Raw genomic sequence first — 18,395 nt, forward strand, 5'->3', positions numbered from 1 at the left:
TTCAGCTTCGTCGGGTATTTTGAAAGATTAGGTGTCAAAAGTGTTGCAGATTTTGTGAAGTTTGAATTGTGTATTGACAGTTGCCAAAATGAAGGCACACACTGATACATGATCTATCAAAAGGCACATCAATCAAAACCCATGTTTTCAAGTTCCAGTCAGGCCAAAGGACAAAATCACCAAAAGGGGGATCTAATGTTTGGAAGCATTTCAATCTAAGTTCTTCCCTCAATGGCTAAACTGTATACCAAGTCAACACCTACTTCCCCCTACCTAAGAGCATTCCTGTGACACCCTGCTATTAACGAAAACCACCCAGCACCAGATGCATTAGTGGTTCAGACAAATCTGCAAAAGGAATGAATAACTTATGTGATACAATGAAGGGTCAGTATTCTCCATGAATCTTGGTGGTGAATTCAAAATATTATAAAATCCTGTTTTGTTAATACTCGGCGGCACAACCCAGAGAGATATTGTTATTCTGCACAGGTGAAGCACAGGAAATGAAAGGTGGACATGTGCAATCTGCACGAGGAAGTAATTTCTTGCATGGGTTGGAGAACCGCTAAATGGGAAAATGATGTTGTAGAATGTGACAAGTGTGATACTGCCACCATTTGCATTGAGTTCTTCTCGAAAACACAGTCAAGTCCAACAGTCTTGACTCAAAGCTTCTAATGCAGAGAGAATTCATTCTTTGTTGGAAATGGTTTCCCTTTTCTCTCACCATGAAAGACATCTTAGTTGCCATGGCTGTGACAGTTTGAAAGGTTCATTAATGAAAGAAATCCAAGCAATTTCTTCCATTTGATTAGAAAAAGCATATTGTCAAATGATGTGACTGAATGCATACAATCATGTATGTGGCATTCTTTAGCGAATTTGTGTCAGGAGGAAACCTTTTTTATGATCGGAGGTTTTTCTGTACCTGAAATTACCTTATTGAAAGGGTGTCAGAGAAGCACAATGTCGGAATCAGGAACTGGAAATGTTCTGCACATCAGAGCTCTCTGAATGAATGCAGATTTGCCCTTGAATGACATTCAGAAAGGGCGTGTACGTCTTTTTGACACACATGGCATCAAATTCAATCACTGAAGTGATTTATGAGGCATTTTGTTACCACAATAATTGGACATCACTCCGAATTACAACAATGGAAAACGTTCCACGCGATCTATCCGGGTATAAATTTTCATCATATACTACTTAAATGACAGCCATATCATTCGGTAATCGGTTTATGATCAGAGATATGGAACAATATTTGTGTAATCTGCCAAGGCATGGTTATTATATGACGCTGAGGTGCGTAGCTGTCTTCCATGCTAACAAAACGGCTCTCTTTGGATGATTGCCTGAGAGATAACTTTGATGATACATGTAAGAAAGAAACATTATATTTGAAAATAGGAAACTTGCATTTCTGCTTTATGTCAATTCTGTTTTATTTTATGTAGATTAACAGGTTAACCAGAAGTGTTATCACTAACGCTGGTGTAAACTAAAGATGGCGTTATCTCCTTTAGTTGTAGATCCATAAAGACTCAATGACAGTGTTTAATAGTGGCAAACTTGTTTTGAACTACCCTTGGGTAAAAACAAAATCAGAAAAATTGCTGTTCATTGAGGAAACTTGCATGAACGGAACTCAACCAAAAAAAGAATAGAATTAGTTGGCGAAGCCGTCCTTTAAATGTACCTGGAGCCAACCAGATTTGCTGGCAGACGATGTACAATCATCTGGGAATTTCACTCGTATACTGTTTGATGACTTGATTAAGATTGTCAGGGAAATGAATAAAAAAAGGGCGAACATCACCAACGGATGTATTTTAATCTCCAAATTATATCAAAGGTGCCACAGGGAAATGTATTTCATTTCATAACACTTTTTTTTTCTTCATCCATGTGGGTTCAATCACATTGTGTGAAATCAGGTAAGCCATTAATGTGATGATGCAATTTCAAATATGAATAATCTATTATCTATCTATTATTTTCAGAGCTAAAAAAGTTTGCGAAGTTGGTGTATAATTTATACATTTAATATTTTCAGCCTGAAATTTGCTCAAGCAGTTTGACCGAGATTGTCCAATCCGTTGTTAGTGGTCTTGACGGGTGCCTGTTTTGTTATGGAACAGCCAAGCTAGGTAAGTGACAGCTAAAAATAAAAGATGAAAATAAAGTGTTTACATCGTCGAATCCTTCACAAAGGATTCAAGCATCCAGAGTGTCCTGGGCAGCTCCAGAGCAACTACTATATATAAGTGCCGTTGCGTTTCCTCGTATTCTGACCAGACGGGAAATGATTGAACCCCCAACCGCTCTGTCTAAAATTCAACTCTTTTACTATAACTACCTTGCTCTCCCTCTCATATGTTAAACTAGTGGTTGATTAAGAAGGGAGAGTTTTCACCGAGCCAGCTTCTTCTGTCTGAGCAATGTTCATAACTGGATAACAAATGTTGGAATCGAAAATCATCTTCAAAGCGGACTGATGACCATACCTTTACTTGCTGAACCATTTCAGCTGGACGGATCTTAGAACAAGATAAAATTGACCTCATCACCCCATAAGAATTCCTGAATCACTGCCATGGTGATTACAAAAGCAATTAATCTGATGATGATTCTAAGTGTCAATAACACACTTTCACGACCTGAAGTTTGCAGAGAACTGCCATCGAATTAACCTCCTTGCACTTTTCTTCCCATGCACTTTTCTTCCTCTGCCGCCAGATATTAGTATTCACGAGATCCAAGAATGGTATAATCTGGTGCGACGCTCTTCCTGATTGCAGCGTCTCTTGACACGATCTTAATCTAAGCTGACCATTAATACAGATTATTGCCATTAGAATACTTAGGTAGCAACTTGATCTGACTACTGAATAGGCTCTGTCATGTGGTTAGACCGGCTGATTTGAATGGTATCCTATCTGTGGATGACAAGGTGGTCTGATTTGGATGACATCACATCGAGTGGATCAAGCGCAGTTGTGAATATCAATGGCAAATGTGAAGCTGTCTGCGTTTTGTTTTGACTACAGCCTACCATGCAGATCGTTCTTGGTTCCTGTCTTCTGTTTTTGACCCCTCCCTATCATGCGGGTTGTCTTTGGTTCTCTATTTTCTGGTTTTGACCATTGCCTACCATGTTGGCAGTCGTTGCTCCAAATCATGGTGCCTGCATGTATCTGAAAAAGAGAAGTTCTCCACACCAGATCGTTTCTGAAGAAATCTTTTTATGCGATGCTTGAATATCGTGATTTCCAAGTTTCGATTCTTGTCTTGCTTCCCTTCATCGTAAAACTCCCAAGTTAAACATTAAATGCCTGCACTTTCAGATCCATTTACACTATCTGAAAAAAATAGATCCAAGGTATTTCATACAACCTGCTGTGATACAAAATTAATGAATTCTATTACCAAAGAAGAAATTACCTACAAAATTCATCAGTGGAAATGTAGTGAGAGTAGGTTTTTGTCTGTCCTGCTGTGCAACAACATTTTCATTCATTTTCCCTGATGCTGTAGCAATAAATGGTTCGGTGTGGTAATTTGAAAGTTGGCCATAGAAAATACTACAGGGTAAAGACAGAGAGATAGTAACAGATATTGTAATTCTGATTCAGATTAGCATTCAAAGCAGACCTGTGTTGCCAGAAGATATGAAAAAGGCCATTACTTAGTGAAATCTGAGAAATGTAGATTTTTTGGCTGATTGACCTGCAAGAATGGGGTTTCATCTTGTACTTCAGTTGGGCGAAAAATGTAAAATTTGAGATGTCTGCTCTTGGAAACTAAGGGCTGCAAGTTTCTTTTCCATGACCTGAGTTCTCTGGGTAACCCTTCACAGTGCATCATGCTGTGGTGCATCAGCAATAAACATTGAAAGATGGCATGTTGGTTCCTTCAGTGCCCAAGAATTGGGATAAGCTTGAAGTGCCCAACCTTCAATCTTAAGCTACTAACCATCTCTGAAATCTAAGGATCTCACTTGAAGATTTCATCTTATGTTGCAATCTTCTTGTTGATCATAGACTCCAAGACATTCAAGCTAAAGGTGATTCCTAAGACTTAATAATATATTTCCAGATGCCTTGTCAAACTCCCATTAGGTGCCACATTTCTCATATTGCTGGTTTTGCCTTGGGAAAAAAGCAATTCTGTCTACCTCCGCAGAATATCTACCATTAAACACAATGACTTGCAATCCCAGTTGGGATTTGGGTATCGAATGAAACTTCTCATCTTTCGCTCAACACCAGTCATCTGACATATCTGTCTCTGAAGAGACCCTCTCTTTTAGTCGAACAGGTTCTATATTCCTCTCGAAACCTCTGTCGATTCCACATGAGAAAAACGAAACAATGCCGTCACTCTACCTGAGTTCATTGCAGCCGACTGGCTATTCACAGCAATGGAAAAACACCACAGCAATGCGGATAATTCTCTGGCTGTCAATAACCCAGAAAGTTTTCTGCAAGATAATTTCCGAGATTTCTCCCGCGAGGGAGAGCAATGAATACCTGTGCAGTGGCTATTGTTGAGGAGTCAAAAAGTCACCTGTTGCGGCATTGGTACACCATCTTCGGAACATCCGGAACCACCTGTGGTCTCTGCATATTTTGGTAATGTCAAATGTCTATGATTTTGATGGAAATGATGGCTGTGTGGTATTTTGAGCCCTCAACGGTGCATTACATGAAGGGTATAATGCATTTCAATGTTGTTTTGAGTTGCTGCAAATCATATTCTGACATGTAGTTGAAATCTGGGTACTTATGTCAGCCTATTTCTTTACATCAGCATCAAGCCGATAGTCGGGCGTTGGAGGATGACATGAATTCGGCTTAGGTGTAAGCACACGGAACCAGTTAATACATGTAGGATACATGTTATGGTAGTGTCATTTGTTGACAGACAATGCTGGATTTGTAGGTGAAAGGTTTACTAGCAGCTTACTGAAATGTATTGGGTATTGATAGCCAGAAACAGTCGAAGTGCATTACGCTTTCAGGTTTCGTTAATTATTAATAGGGCTTGAGTATTGTGTTACTGCACCAAGGAGGTTGGTCGAGTCACTGTTGGTGAAGTCAAGAGATTGACATTGAGTCAGATACTGGGCTTGGCTATTCTCCCAATGACTGGCAAAGCAAGAAAAACTAACTGTAGATTTATGAAGAGGCTCACACAGAAAACTTCTTCATCATGTTGACTCAACTAAGCTGAGGCGGCTAACATCGGACCTGGTCACATCACCAACTGAGAAAGTCTTATAGATGGGTCATTTCTGTCCTCTGTGTCAATCATCTTCAGCAAGTTATCTCATTATGAAACCATGTAACCAAACTGCATCATACAGTAGAGCTACTTTATCCCCAGCCTCTTCAGCTTGGTTAGAGTCAAGTTACTTGAGGACTGTTGAGAATAATTGTGGGCAGACATGCTTATTCAATTTGCCTCCATTTTACCCGTAAAAGGGGACAGCTTCTATTAATTTTCGTCCATAATCTCTGACTCATGTGCCACGTTTTAATTGCATTTGCATATGCCTGAATGGTTGATAGGATTGTTATGAATACCATTCACTGGCCGTAATCTTATTTCCCGCGTAAAATGTGACAGTGCTCCATCATCATTGGGGAATTCGCCCCACCGATAAAGCACCCTTCAAAGTCACGTGATTGCACGAGTGTGCCGTAATTCCTCGGGACGCTTCATCAAGTGGAAGTACGGTGAATATGGCCTCGGCCGCTGCGCACGAATGTTCCAACAAATTGAATCAAGCTGTCTGCAAATCTAATTGAGATAACGTGCTATTCATTGGCATTATGACAAGACAACTGAAAGAATCTATCGGAATTCGAACCGAGGGAATAACAAAGTGGCACAAATAGAAGAGTATGTTGCATGGACGTGTCTTATTTGAATGGCTTTCCCATTGATTGCAACACTGTCTTTTCCATATTAATAACTGTTAAAAAATCCTCTGTGTATAGGTTTGCTTGGCTTGCAACGACCTTCATCTTGACCACAGACTCTGTGACATTGACATGGCTAAACACTCACTGGAGACAATCTTGCCAAAGGTTTAGCATTCAGGAAGCATAAATTCCCCCAACGACAATTGATGCTCGACATTGCTACAACATTTTCCCAAGTGGCATGCTGTGAAGCGGTGTGAATGAAGTCATTACATCCTTCAGTGATCTTTCTGGGTCTGTCCTCTCTTGCTCTTTAATCATATGACGAGAATGGTTAGTCAGGAGGAGGACATTTTTGTCCTTGGCAATGCAGCAGGGCCCGGTTCCTCAATCATTGTCCTGGTGCTGCTATTTGGAACCCGAGAGACCTAAGCCCCAATCTGACATTTTCATTGCAGGCAGACACACTGCTTCAGGAGAAAAAAATCAGCTAATCAATAGTCTGTTGTGTTTGGTCTAGAAAACCTAACCCAATCCATGGACAAATCTTAGCTTTTTCCAATATTCTCTCCATCTGCTTGACTTGTGTTTGCCTTTGGTGGCAGAAAAAACGAAAACTAATCAATCCGCCGATCCAACGGTTTGTACCATAAGCACTATAGGTTTCTCTTCTTGTCATCGCCAATTGACTTGTTCACTGCAAGTAGCCACTTGGGAGCTTTTGTAATGATGCTGATTGGGCATTTTCGATGGTACTGTGATTGGGGGCTTTTGAAATACACGAAAAATATATGATAAATTTACGCTATCTTTTTCAGTCACTTCGCTCATTTTCATACTGTAGGTTTCTTGTGTTTGTCTATTCAGGTTGTGTGTTTTTTCTAAACCCTTCATGGGTGACACAACTAGCCTTTGAAAAAGTCACAACACTGTTTGATTTGATTTGACTTTTCACTGTTTTTTCTCCCCTGTCTTTTCAGATAAGACATACACGATGATAGGGGAGGACTCCTCGTTCCAGACCCTCGGTATTATCCCGTGTGCCATCTCATGGCTCTTCCGCCTCATCCAGGAACAGAAGGAGAAGACAGGAGCAAGATTCTCTGTACGTGTGTCTGCCGTGGAAGTTGCGGGGCGGAGTGAGGAACTCAAGGATTTACTTGCAGACGTTGCTTCTGGTGAGTTGTGTTGAATACTGGCTGAAATATGGGGCCAAAACAACCAGATGATTTCTCATCATGAAAATATTGTGAAGAACAATTGCTGAAATCAAGTCACCACTCAAAGTCAGCAGCTGATTGGTTAAAAATGTAGCCACCTAGCAGAAAACTGAGGAACTAAAAACCCACTGCATCCAGTTGCATGCTGATACAGTCACAGGATTTTTGTTGTTGTTAACTTTGGCCACCGCCAATTTTAGATGCATAATTTCTGAACGGTCAAGAAGTTATCCAATACATGAAGAATGCTGTCCTTGTCTTGGGTCATAAACAAAATGTCTTATCACGACATTAGCATGTCTGACAGGACAGCCATGAAGGCACTTTCTGGAGATAGCTAATCCATTGCGATAACATTGAAGCCTCCGTATAATGTGGCAATAGCGCTAAATCCCACCATCAAACTTTCTCATAAAATATAGATGTCTATATCACATTCTGGCATCGGTGGTTCTGATATAGCCTACTCATAAAACATTATTGAAAATTGGCGCTCGGCAGCTTTTGCTGATATTTCAAGACAATACTTCAGTGTTATTTTTGTGCGATAATTTGCCAGGTACTAATATTTAAAATGAATAAATCTCACACATTTCGTATGGCATAGAAAACACCAAGGAACCTATTTGAATTCCTGTTAAAAAATGTGATTTTGGGTCAGCAGTTTTTTCAAAAGCAGCCATTTTGTTTCGACTTCATTTATCCTTACTCAGTAGTCCAGCTGCCACTGACGAAGTTACTGTCTTATCTTAGAGTTATCTAAATAAATTGCACGCACAGCTCTTTCAGCTTCCACCGCTTAATTTCCATGATCTATTTTCACTTTGACAGTGAAATATTAATGACTTGAACATTGGCGGTTAGGAATTCCAATCTTGTACAAGTTGAGGGAGCGATACTGTTAATGATGCAATGCTGGAAGATAAGGGGGACAGTCAGAGTCACTTTTAGTCCAGGGCATGTCTCCTTCCAGTGACAGGTCTCTTAACACTGTCCCAACTGATCTTTGGTATTATAGATTTCTCTAGAGCACGCTGCAAATCAGCCATTCTGTCACCACAACTACTGTAATGACCACTGCAAATGAAAGATTTTTGTTGCATGCAGAACTAACTCCTACTCCTCATTGAAATGTGATGGCCTTCAATCTTGATGAAGTATGCTCTTTCTAAATTGGGCATGTTTCAATCGATGGTGATACAAGGCCTATCACTCTGATCTAAATTCTTGTACAGACTTCACATAATTCTGTAGCCAATCTTCATACCAACCCATCACAGCTATGACCGATTGTATCTCCATACATGATTGATAGCTAAAAGGTGAATATGTTTCCTCGAGACCAGCTCTAACGAAATTACTTTGTGTATACTCGTGAATTCCAAGACAGGACAGGCACGTTTAAAATGTTGTGTATCTTGAGCAATCTTGAGCGAAAATCGCGCAGGTATCACCAATCCAATCTTACGATGATTGATGCGGTTGTTTCAACTTAGGGTAGCATGTGATTCATCGGGCCCTGCTTGGAATGCTGGGAGTTGTGCACTCCTCGTATCATGAATTCCCTGGAGAAATCACAGCCGGGCGCTTTGTCCAATCAAACGTGCGGTTTGTATTTGTTTATTTGATTAAGGCATTGTAACGCGTTGTCTAATTAATCGCTCGGCCGGGGCACCCAACCTATCCATCTTGCCTCCCCGACGTAAATGTGAATGCAAGTGGAAACCATCGTAAGAAGTTCTGTCTCCTCGCTCAGTTATTAGCCGGAAGTGAACGTTAGACTGCTCAGACTTGTCAGCCAAATCTGATGATATGTCAACTGCATTTGACTTGTACATCGCAGTGCAGTGGTCTGCAGACTGAAATCAAATTATCCTTTCTCTTGATAATTAACTATTTTATTACGACCCCATGGGCCCGAAAGTGACATGTTACATCTGGATACTGCCTGTCTACATTGGGTTCTCGAAATTTCCCGTAAAGACATAATCAAAGTCAGAAATAATTTGAGACATCAAATAATGCCTCGCAAGTGCTGTTTGACACCTTTCACATTGTATTGATTCATGAACTAGATAATGAACTGAATAGATTGAGGTTTAGATCTTCTTCATTCCCTTTGGCAAGATACTCCACCTATCCACTTTTGTTAGATACCATGACCATACTAGTCAGTACCTCTTCCAGAATTTCGATTGATATCAAACCGAAAGTTTGGATTGTATTCCCAAGAATTTGAGGGTCACCTAAGTTATCTAGGGCAAAGTCAGAGCTTGACCAAAGAAATTTAAAAAATCTAACCCTATGTTTTATCAGAAATGTGTCTCGTGGCTTATCTCTCTGTTTTACTCATCTTCCCTAATGTGCGATCCTTCAGATTTTCTACTGCTTCACCATTTTGTTACCTCCGCCTTTGATCGCGTTGTCTAGACTGATTACATTTCCCACCGTAAATCACGAAGATAACACGATGCGGTTAATTTGTCTTTTGGTCCTACACCCACTGACTCACACATTGGCAATCATTGCCCATTGTTAAATTCGCCTCAATAACGTTACATAAAATTGATGGTACCCTTCTGATCTCATCCCTTGTACCGCTATTGCGATTGAAGTCTTCAATAGTTCTCATGATTTGCGTATATCTGTTAATTAACCGCTGTTTTGACACCCGAAATTTACGAGGTGTTAGTCATAGCAATGTTTTCTCCGGCGGCATATAAAATGTTCCTTTTGGTGGTGATATTTCATTAAATGAAGATACATGTAAATGTCGATTTGACCTAAAATTCCTAAAAAAATTTATCACTTATTTTCACTTCAAAGGAATCAAAAGAGGGCAATTTAAATTTTTCATGAGAAGGCATTGTTTTGGTTAATACTTCAATATTGTTGAAAAAAACATCCAAAACATGGCTGATTATTTTAGTGAACTTGGGTGTGCCTCTTGCACTCAGTGAACCAGAACATAGAATCTTCTATTTGTTATAATTTGAATATTAAATGATGGGTTATTGGTTATTTTACCTCTATATTTGACCCAAAGGAAATCCCATATTCTTTACTTTTCCCAATTTTCTCCCATCTACATGTACAATCATGTTCAAAAGTTTATGGACACCAGTTTTTGCACATTTTCTCAAAAACGGCTAATCCTATTGAACCCAAATTTTCACCAATGGTGGAGAATCTTCTTGGCTATCGAATGACGTGATAGTTGATATCAGGACCAATTGCATAACAAAGTTATTACATAATTTTGAGAGGGATCTTTTTTTTACTTTTTTGTTAATCAATTTTTCAAAACCAAATTAACCTACAGTATATATTGCACATAGCTAAGACTTTCTGTGAAAAAAATTTGGATAAATCTCATTTCGGTTTTGAGATATATCGAAATATCAAAATTTTGATATTTTGATAATTTGATATTTTTGGGTTTTTTGCAACTGTATCATTGAGAAGTCATACCCAAATAATGATTGGCACCAATTTAGCACAGCTAGCAACTAATATTGCTGAGAAAAGGTGGATACTTGGTAGTATGAAAATTTTCATATTATAATTTCAAGATGTTCCTTTAGTTGAAAATCAGAAAAAAATCACCATTCATTCAGGGGACATGGGTACTACTAGGATATATCGAAAAATCAGAAAAATCTCAAAATTTTGATATTTTGATATATCATGAAAAGTAAATGATATTTTCAAATACTTTCTTCACAGAAAGTCTTAGCATTGTTATCTGTATGATGCAAGATTTATACTTCGATTTAAAAAAAATCAACCAAAAAGTGAAAAATAGATGCCTCTCAAAATTATGTAATAACTTTGTTATGCAATTGGTCCTGATATCAACTATCACGTCATTCGATAGCCAGGAAGATTCTCCACCATTGGTGAATATTTGGGTTCAATAGGATTAGCCGTTTTCGAGAAAATGTGCAAAAACTGGTGTCCATAAACTTTCCGACAAGGGTGTACATGCGACAAGCGCATACAAAGCAGATAACATATCATCATCGGAAATTATTATGTTTACTTCACCACAAACCATCTCCAGGGTTTTGTTGTGCATTTCTAATATTTCCATGAAGCATTTTAAGGTTTCAAATTGCAATTTGCGCAGGTGAATAAAAATAAACCCATTTGTAACTTTAGTGTAAATTGTTATGGTTTTTCCTAAATACAAAGTCATGTGATTTTGACGATTAAAAATATGTTTAGTTGAAACTATAAATGGGCGAAGTGTAAGCATGTGCATTTCAGTTGTATAACTTATATAATTGTAACGTTTAGGAATTTGGAGATTGTCGACCTTGCCAATATTTAGTTGCTTGATTGGTCTTCTGTGCTAAAAAATTGTCAAAACTGTTCATATTTCATCATGTTCTAGATCCTATTTCAGCTCAAGTTGTTATTAGTTTCCATACAATTTTATGCCAAATGTACTGCTCTCTCTTTAAACCTGTCATGGAACCAGCTTTATCAAACGTCGCTCAAGCATACTACTAATTCTTCGTATATCTATATGGTTTCTAACTGTGTTTTGTAGGTATGGAAGCTGGGAGTGGTACTGCTCCAGGGGTCTATCTCCGTGAGGATCCGATTTCAGGGACACAGTTGGAAAATCAGAGTGAACTCCGAGCACCAACGGCAGACAAGGCTGCGTACTACCTCGATGCGGCCCTGGCAGCTAGGGCCACCCCAGGTAAGAAATTAATGTAGCTACAAACTTAGATTAGAATTGGTTTAGTTTATATCAACTACCATGAATTTTCCAGAAAAATCGACTTTTTTCATGGGAGTGTACATGTATATCAGGTGATAAGCCTCACAATTGAAGCCCAGCAATATAGTCATTGTCATAATCTTTATCACAACTCCGTGATCACTCCTCCTCTGTGTTGAATTTGGCATTGCTTACAATAACTTGAGGCATATGACTTCTGACCAGTATTATACGTTAGTTGATCTTCACAATTGCCAGCCTCAAAGTAATTGGTGATCTTTTTTTGTTTATGAATATAATTATTCCACGTTTGCTTATTGATTTGTCTATCAGTGGTTACATTGTGTCCATTTACATAAACATGCCTGAGGGCCATTGTTTTAAGAAAAAGCCTACATGTATATACAGTATAATGGTTTATGGTTGGTACAACTACTTATGACATGTTTGCATTGTCATAAATATTGTTATCTGATCTAAAGTCGCCTTCTTATCAATAGTTCTTTCATGTGCTTTTTTCCCAACCGCTTGAAAATTCTGTTGTGGTCTGCCAGATGCCCCATTCTTGATCGGGGCTTCGACCGTCCAAGGTTGTAACTGGGCAAATCTCACTTTCATCTCCAAATGGAAGCACCAGTGTTCTGTACTCAGTTTAAAAACTCTTTCCAGCTTTTAACCACAATACATCTGGTTTCAGAATTGGAAGAAGACAAAAGGACATCACATCTGCTCTTTACATTACACGTGTATCAATATCGGGTTGAAAAAGATTCGCAAGGTTCAGCTGGAGGTAGGTGTTATTTTAATCCTTGCTGTTTGCATCCCAAGTCCTAGTCATGTGAAGCAAAAAACTGAAATCAGTACCTTCTGACCTGAATCTTATAGTCTGCAATACTATTATGACAAGTCCCACATGTACATGTATAGTGTTTCCGAAATCATCCAATAAAACCGTTTCACATTTCAGCCGTTTCTGGAGGGAGGAGTCGTCTCCACCTCGTCGATTTGGGAAGTAGTGGGAAAGCGAAGGATGGGAGCACACCTGCACTAACGTTGCATGCCCTTGGGAACGTAATATTAGCCTTACTGAATGGACAGAGGCACATCCCACACAGGTAAATATGGCTTTATGTTACCCCCAGGCAATTCGTTTAATTTTTTATAAAAGAATCTTTTCAAAATATTAAATTTCTTTTTACCGTTTGCTTCCAGGGATAGCAAAGTGAGTCAACTACTTCGAGAATCTCTTGGAAATACCGGCTGCCATACAAGCATGATAGCACAGGTGTCACCACTGTTCCATCACTACAATGAGACGCTGCAAGTCGTACAGTTGGCCGCAAGGATTCATCGCATGAGACGGAGACGACTTGGAAAGACTCCAGGCGTAAGTAGTGGTTATTTCCAAGTCAGTTTCGAGGACTTCATACGGATTTGTTGAAAACCTTCTTGCTTCAAAAACGTAAAAGGTTTGCATAAATGGTACTGGCTTCAAAGCGGCAGACATCCTAAACTCTCCCTATAAAACTGCATGACACTATGAAACTGAAACCAGAGTGTTGAAAAAAAGTGTGGCAGTGTCGTACATGTATATAAATTTGGTCCCTCTTCTCCTTGCAGCAGTTTTCGAGTGCCAGTTCAGAGGACAGTTCATCATGTGATGAAAGTCACCGATATCGCAGACCGATCCGGCCTAGAATGGGAGTCTTACGGGAAGGAATTGCATACACAAATGCCTTGTCTTCACACTCAGATCCAGAATATACGTCGAGCAGTGAACAATCATGTGATACAGTCATCTATATTGGTAGAAATGGACAATCTCTCAGTGACCGAGAATTGACTGATAATGAGGGTCCGCCTGGGTGTGTACCATTGGGCCAACGGGCGTTTATGAGGCGAGGCTCAAGTCGTGGGTCACGTTCATCTGAAGATGAGGGAAATATGTCTGATCGGAGTAACAAATCAGAGAGGAGTCGTATCAAGATGGGCACCTCTGCTGCCTGTCTGTCGAGTCGCTCTGATAGGTCACCGTCACATAGCACGAGCAGCAGCCCAAGTAAATCGAGCACCGGTATTCCACAACCAACAACCCCAACTGGGCAGGCTGTCGTTCAGCTTCCACGGAAAATCAACGTCAAAGCCAAACCGACACTGCCTGGGAAGATGAAATCGGAGGATGGGAAGTCCAAGAGTGGCCGCTCTCGAGGACCAATGAGAATGGAGATTGATCCAAATAATCCACCCCAGGAGCAATGGATAGATGGACCGAGTGCACCATTCTACCCAGAGGCGTCACGGCCAATGCCAGATTCACGCGCTAAACCGTCAAATGAATTATGGGTTGATGGGCCGAGAGAATTCAAGTCAAAAAATAAGAAAGGAGCTCCAAATCCAGAGGGCAATGAGCGATGGATTGATGGCCCGCCAGCAATGCTCAACGCGAAGCGTGGTCATTCTCATCGAATGCATACACATATGGTTCCTGATGAAGAAAGTAGTACAAAGCAACGTGAGCACACACCGCCTCGGGGTTCAGTGCCACATAATACGCCACATAACTCTCCACACCATGTCCCCCATCATCATGGTCACCACAAGCCAAAGGAGGTGTCTCTAGTCGACCAGTATCATCAGAAGATTGAAAAGAAACGGGAGGCCGAGGAATTTGAAAAGGAGGGTTCAGAACCACCAAATGTGCGAGGGGCCGACGGTGACAGTACCTTACCACGGTATACAGATAAGGAAGAGGTTGTTTCAGAGGCCTGTGCAGAAGAGGAAGATGATGACGATATGGAAATCGTTGAAATGAAAGTGGAGGCCACACAGACGACACCACTTGGTTCAGATTTAGGTGCCGGGGAGAATTATTTGAACGAAATGAACAATAATGTTGATCAGAAAACTGAGGATGGAGAGGAGGACGAAAACGAGGAGTTATTCATTGAAGAGTCCGAGGAGCCCGAAGAGGAACATTCAATAAGTAATGCGACTTTAGATAGTAATAAGGCTAATGTGACTGAATCTATCGCGGTCAGATCTCGGGTTTCTGAGACACCTGAAACTGACCCAGAGAAGCTCAAAGCCCTTGAGGATCCCGAGACGTATATGCATGTGAAACCATTTGTGCGTGATTGGGTTGAGAAACACAGCATTATGTCATCGGCTGAGTCGAATGTTCATGCAAAAATAGACGAGCGATACGACAGTAAGCTAGGTTATGAAAACATGATCAAGCATTCCCGAAAATCTAGCCGCGAAAGTTCACCAATGCATCATGGGAAATCTGGTGATAGAGAAAGGTCAACATCACCGAAAAATACACCTGGTATGTCATCTAAATTCAAACATGAACTTAAGAAAAAGTTGAAAAAGGCGGCTGCTATGCCTCCTCAAGCAAGTCCAAACCACCGTGTAGCAGAGTGGGTTCAGTCAATTGCTGCAGACGCAAAAGCCGAGGATAAAACTCATCATCATTCATTACCGCGGGCGCGACACCATCATGATGACTGGACAAGTGCTGATTATCATACCAACAGGCGCCAGGAAGTTTCACCGCGGCGGAAGTCTAAAACACAGAAACAAGTGTTGGAAGATGACGGCGATGACAATATGTGGCAAAAGCCAATCGAAGTAGGTCTTAGAACGGATGCACGAAGACCGAATTCACTTGAGAGGCCGAAGCCTATTGTTCCAGACAATCAGAGTAGTGACAATTTACGGGCAACCATTTCTGATCTTCTCAGGGGTAATAGACAATCAGCGTATGAAATCCAGGCTGACCTGGATCTTGAGTCAGAAATTAAGGGTTCATGTGATAATTTAGACTTGGACATTACAGGACAGATTCAGAGGCCTGTTGAAACAAGTACGCCAATAAAACCTTCAACGGACAGAATGAATCTTTCACTAATTTCACAACAATCGAACAGTGTTTGCGAGCCGCTGTCGCCTGTGTTATCAGACTCTTCTGATGTGGTGGTTAGAACCATTGTGCCTCCATCGAGTCTCCGAAGACCGGATGGTGCATCTAATCCACATTTAAATAAAGTGCCATACAGTGAGGGTGAAATGTCGCCGTCAGATAAAGAATTTGATAAACAAATCCTATCTCCATCCAAAATAATGAGCTACCTCCCTTCAACGTCAACGACGCATATCGTTGCTAAAGTTACATCGCCAAAACGGTCAGTCATTGGCCAATCATCTGAGGACTTTGCAAGCGAATCTAATGAGAGTAAACTACCTACACTTGGTGGTTGTAAGTCAAAAACAAAACCGCCACTGCCAACACGGACTTCTTCAAAACTTTCTTCCCCAAAACATCAGGAGGAAGAAAAGGCAAAGAAAATGCCCAAATCTGGCTTACCTATTTTTGGTATTAAGTCTGGACGTTCAATGTCTGCTAGTCCTGCGCCTGGTCCTTCCACTAAAGAAAAATCAAGTAAATTACCACAGCGGTCGCAAAGTGCTGAATCGCCGGGAAGCAGTCACTCCAGCAATAGTCCGACGAAAGTTGCAAAAAGCTCTAAACTGCCTCTATCTTCTAAGTCACCTAGTGGTAAATCAGAGAAAAATTCTAAGGAAAAGTCAAAAGACTCAAAAGAAAGTAAATCTAAAGATGTGAAAGCTAAAGACTCCAAGAGTAAGACGAAAGATGCCAAAGAGAAAACAAAAGATACAAAGGAAAAGGGAAAGGAGAAGGATTCTAAAGCCAAGGAATCTAAGTCAAGTAAAGTTTCTGTTCGGGGAAGTCCTTTGTTTAGACGCGATAAAACAAAGGATAAGGAAAAAGAGCGTGAAAAGAAAGAGGCAAAGGAGAAGGAAAGGGAGAGAAAAGAATTGAAAGAGAAGGAAAAAAAGGAGGCAAAGGAGTTAAAAAATAAAGGCAAGGATTCGAAAGATCGAAAGGACCCAAAGGGAAAGGACAGTAAACTGCCGGTTTGCACTACAATGGCCGTGACAAAAATTAGCAAAGTTAGTAATGAGCGAATCAGTGAATTAACAGGACATACCAAATTAAAACTCGCCGATTCTGATGGGAATGACAGTGGAATTCTAATGGCGCAGGATACTAAGTTGTTATCACCGTATTCTGCGGTTACGAAGCCCCGGAATTCATTGCACTCGTCCAGTGGGCATGGAAGTGACATTAGCAGTACGATAAGTGTGAGCGGCCCACTTTTCACAAAGCATTTGGCAAGGATTGATATACGGCAGGGTGGTACAAGCAGCGGCTATGAAAGTATGTTACGGGATAGCGAAGCCACAGGATCGTCATCGCACAATGACTCCACCAGCGAGGGTTCATCAGGAGGCAAAGTTCAGGGAACCAAAATTTTACGGAAAAAAGCATCATGTAAGTTTTGAAATAATCACTGGAACCCCTTTAAATCCAAAATATTTTATTCATCTTTCGTACATACAACCAGTCAAAATGGCTACTGCATGATTTGAATTGATTATATCATTTTTTCAGCGACGAGACGAAGTCGATCTGCCCCCGCCCGGACACCAGACAGTCCGTCCCCTGGTTGTCTTCAGAGCCCTTTAGGGTGTCGAAAAGCCTTCAGTCCCCCTCCGGACCAAACTTGGATTGAATCAGAGTATGCATTTGATGAGCCGCTAGAGTTGAAGCATTATGACATGGCCGATGTGGAACGGATGCAAAGACGACGAAATGAGGAAATAGAGGTAAGATCTTGCGATAAATTTTGGATGTAAAGTTAAAAGTCAATGGATGATGATCGAATTAAACTTTTCAAGAAAATAGAATCATTAAAATGATGGAAATGTGTTTTCTCATCCTAATGAATTTCTTAATGTTTTCAGCAAGAGCAAATACGGGAGGTGCGTCACCACAAGATCAGTCTACTCCTAGCCAAACAGGAGGAGTTGAAGATAGAACTTGCCAGGGCAAAAGAAAGGCTCATGATTGACAGGGATAGTTGGAGTTATGACTGTAAGTATTCCTTTAAAAAACCTTCAGATTGTACAATTTTGAGTTGACCAGGTTGACAAGGTGATTTCAAGCAGCATCCACTGCAATATTAATTCAGCACTAAGTCCATGCACCAGTGTACAATCTCCCATCTCAAGCGAGGATTCCGTGAATACCATTGGGTTAGGGACGTCAGTTGAGAGGGAGCCATTTTTAGCTCAGCTGACAAGCTGAGCTATTCATATGAGTAAATGGTAGAATGAATGTCCGTCTGTCTGTCTGTCTGTCTGTCTGTCTGTCCGTTAAACAGGCACGTTTCAAAACTATGGCGGATAGGCGATAGATTTTCCCTATAAGCCATTTAGACCCTTCAGGACTCCTGAATAGACCAAGTGTGGGTCCGGCAGGATTAACAGTTTGGCCACCAGGGGGCAAAAAGCCTAAATCACAAAACAATTTTTTGGCGCTTTATTCAAGCAGATTGAAGCTTGAAATAAAGTTGAAAAGGACCGCATGCATGTAGGTCTTGAAACTACTAAGAGTAGTTTTGATTGATACTACCAGTT

General features: G+C 40.5%; 1 protein-coding gene across 1 annotated transcript in view; it reads left to right on the top strand.

Annotated features, from left to right (window-relative positions):
- Window positions 1–18,395, top strand: part of LOC135484857 (kinesin-like protein KIF26A) — a 299,588-nt gene that overhangs the window by 275,424 nt on the left and 5,769 nt on the right. The window contains exons 12-20 of the mRNA XM_064766551.1: window positions 2,063–2,156; window positions 6,917–7,114; window positions 11,712–11,867; window positions 12,586–12,678; window positions 12,856–13,003; window positions 13,101–13,275; window positions 13,509–17,247; window positions 17,368–17,582; window positions 17,721–17,850. Of these exons, the coding sequence (XP_064622621.1) occupies window positions 2,063–2,156; window positions 6,917–7,114; window positions 11,712–11,867; window positions 12,586–12,678; window positions 12,856–13,003; window positions 13,101–13,275; window positions 13,509–17,247; window positions 17,368–17,582; window positions 17,721–17,850 (4,948 nt within the window). The remainder of the gene's footprint in view (window positions 1–2,062; window positions 2,157–6,916; window positions 7,115–11,711; window positions 11,868–12,585; window positions 12,679–12,855; window positions 13,004–13,100; window positions 13,276–13,508; window positions 17,248–17,367; window positions 17,583–17,720; window positions 17,851–18,395) is intronic.

Source organism: Lineus longissimus, chromosome 3 (genome assembly GCF_910592395.1).
Source record: "Lineus longissimus chromosome 3, tnLinLong1.2, whole genome shotgun sequence".
Lineage (NCBI taxonomy): Eukaryota > Metazoa > Nemertea > Pilidiophora > Heteronemertea > Lineidae > Lineus > Lineus longissimus.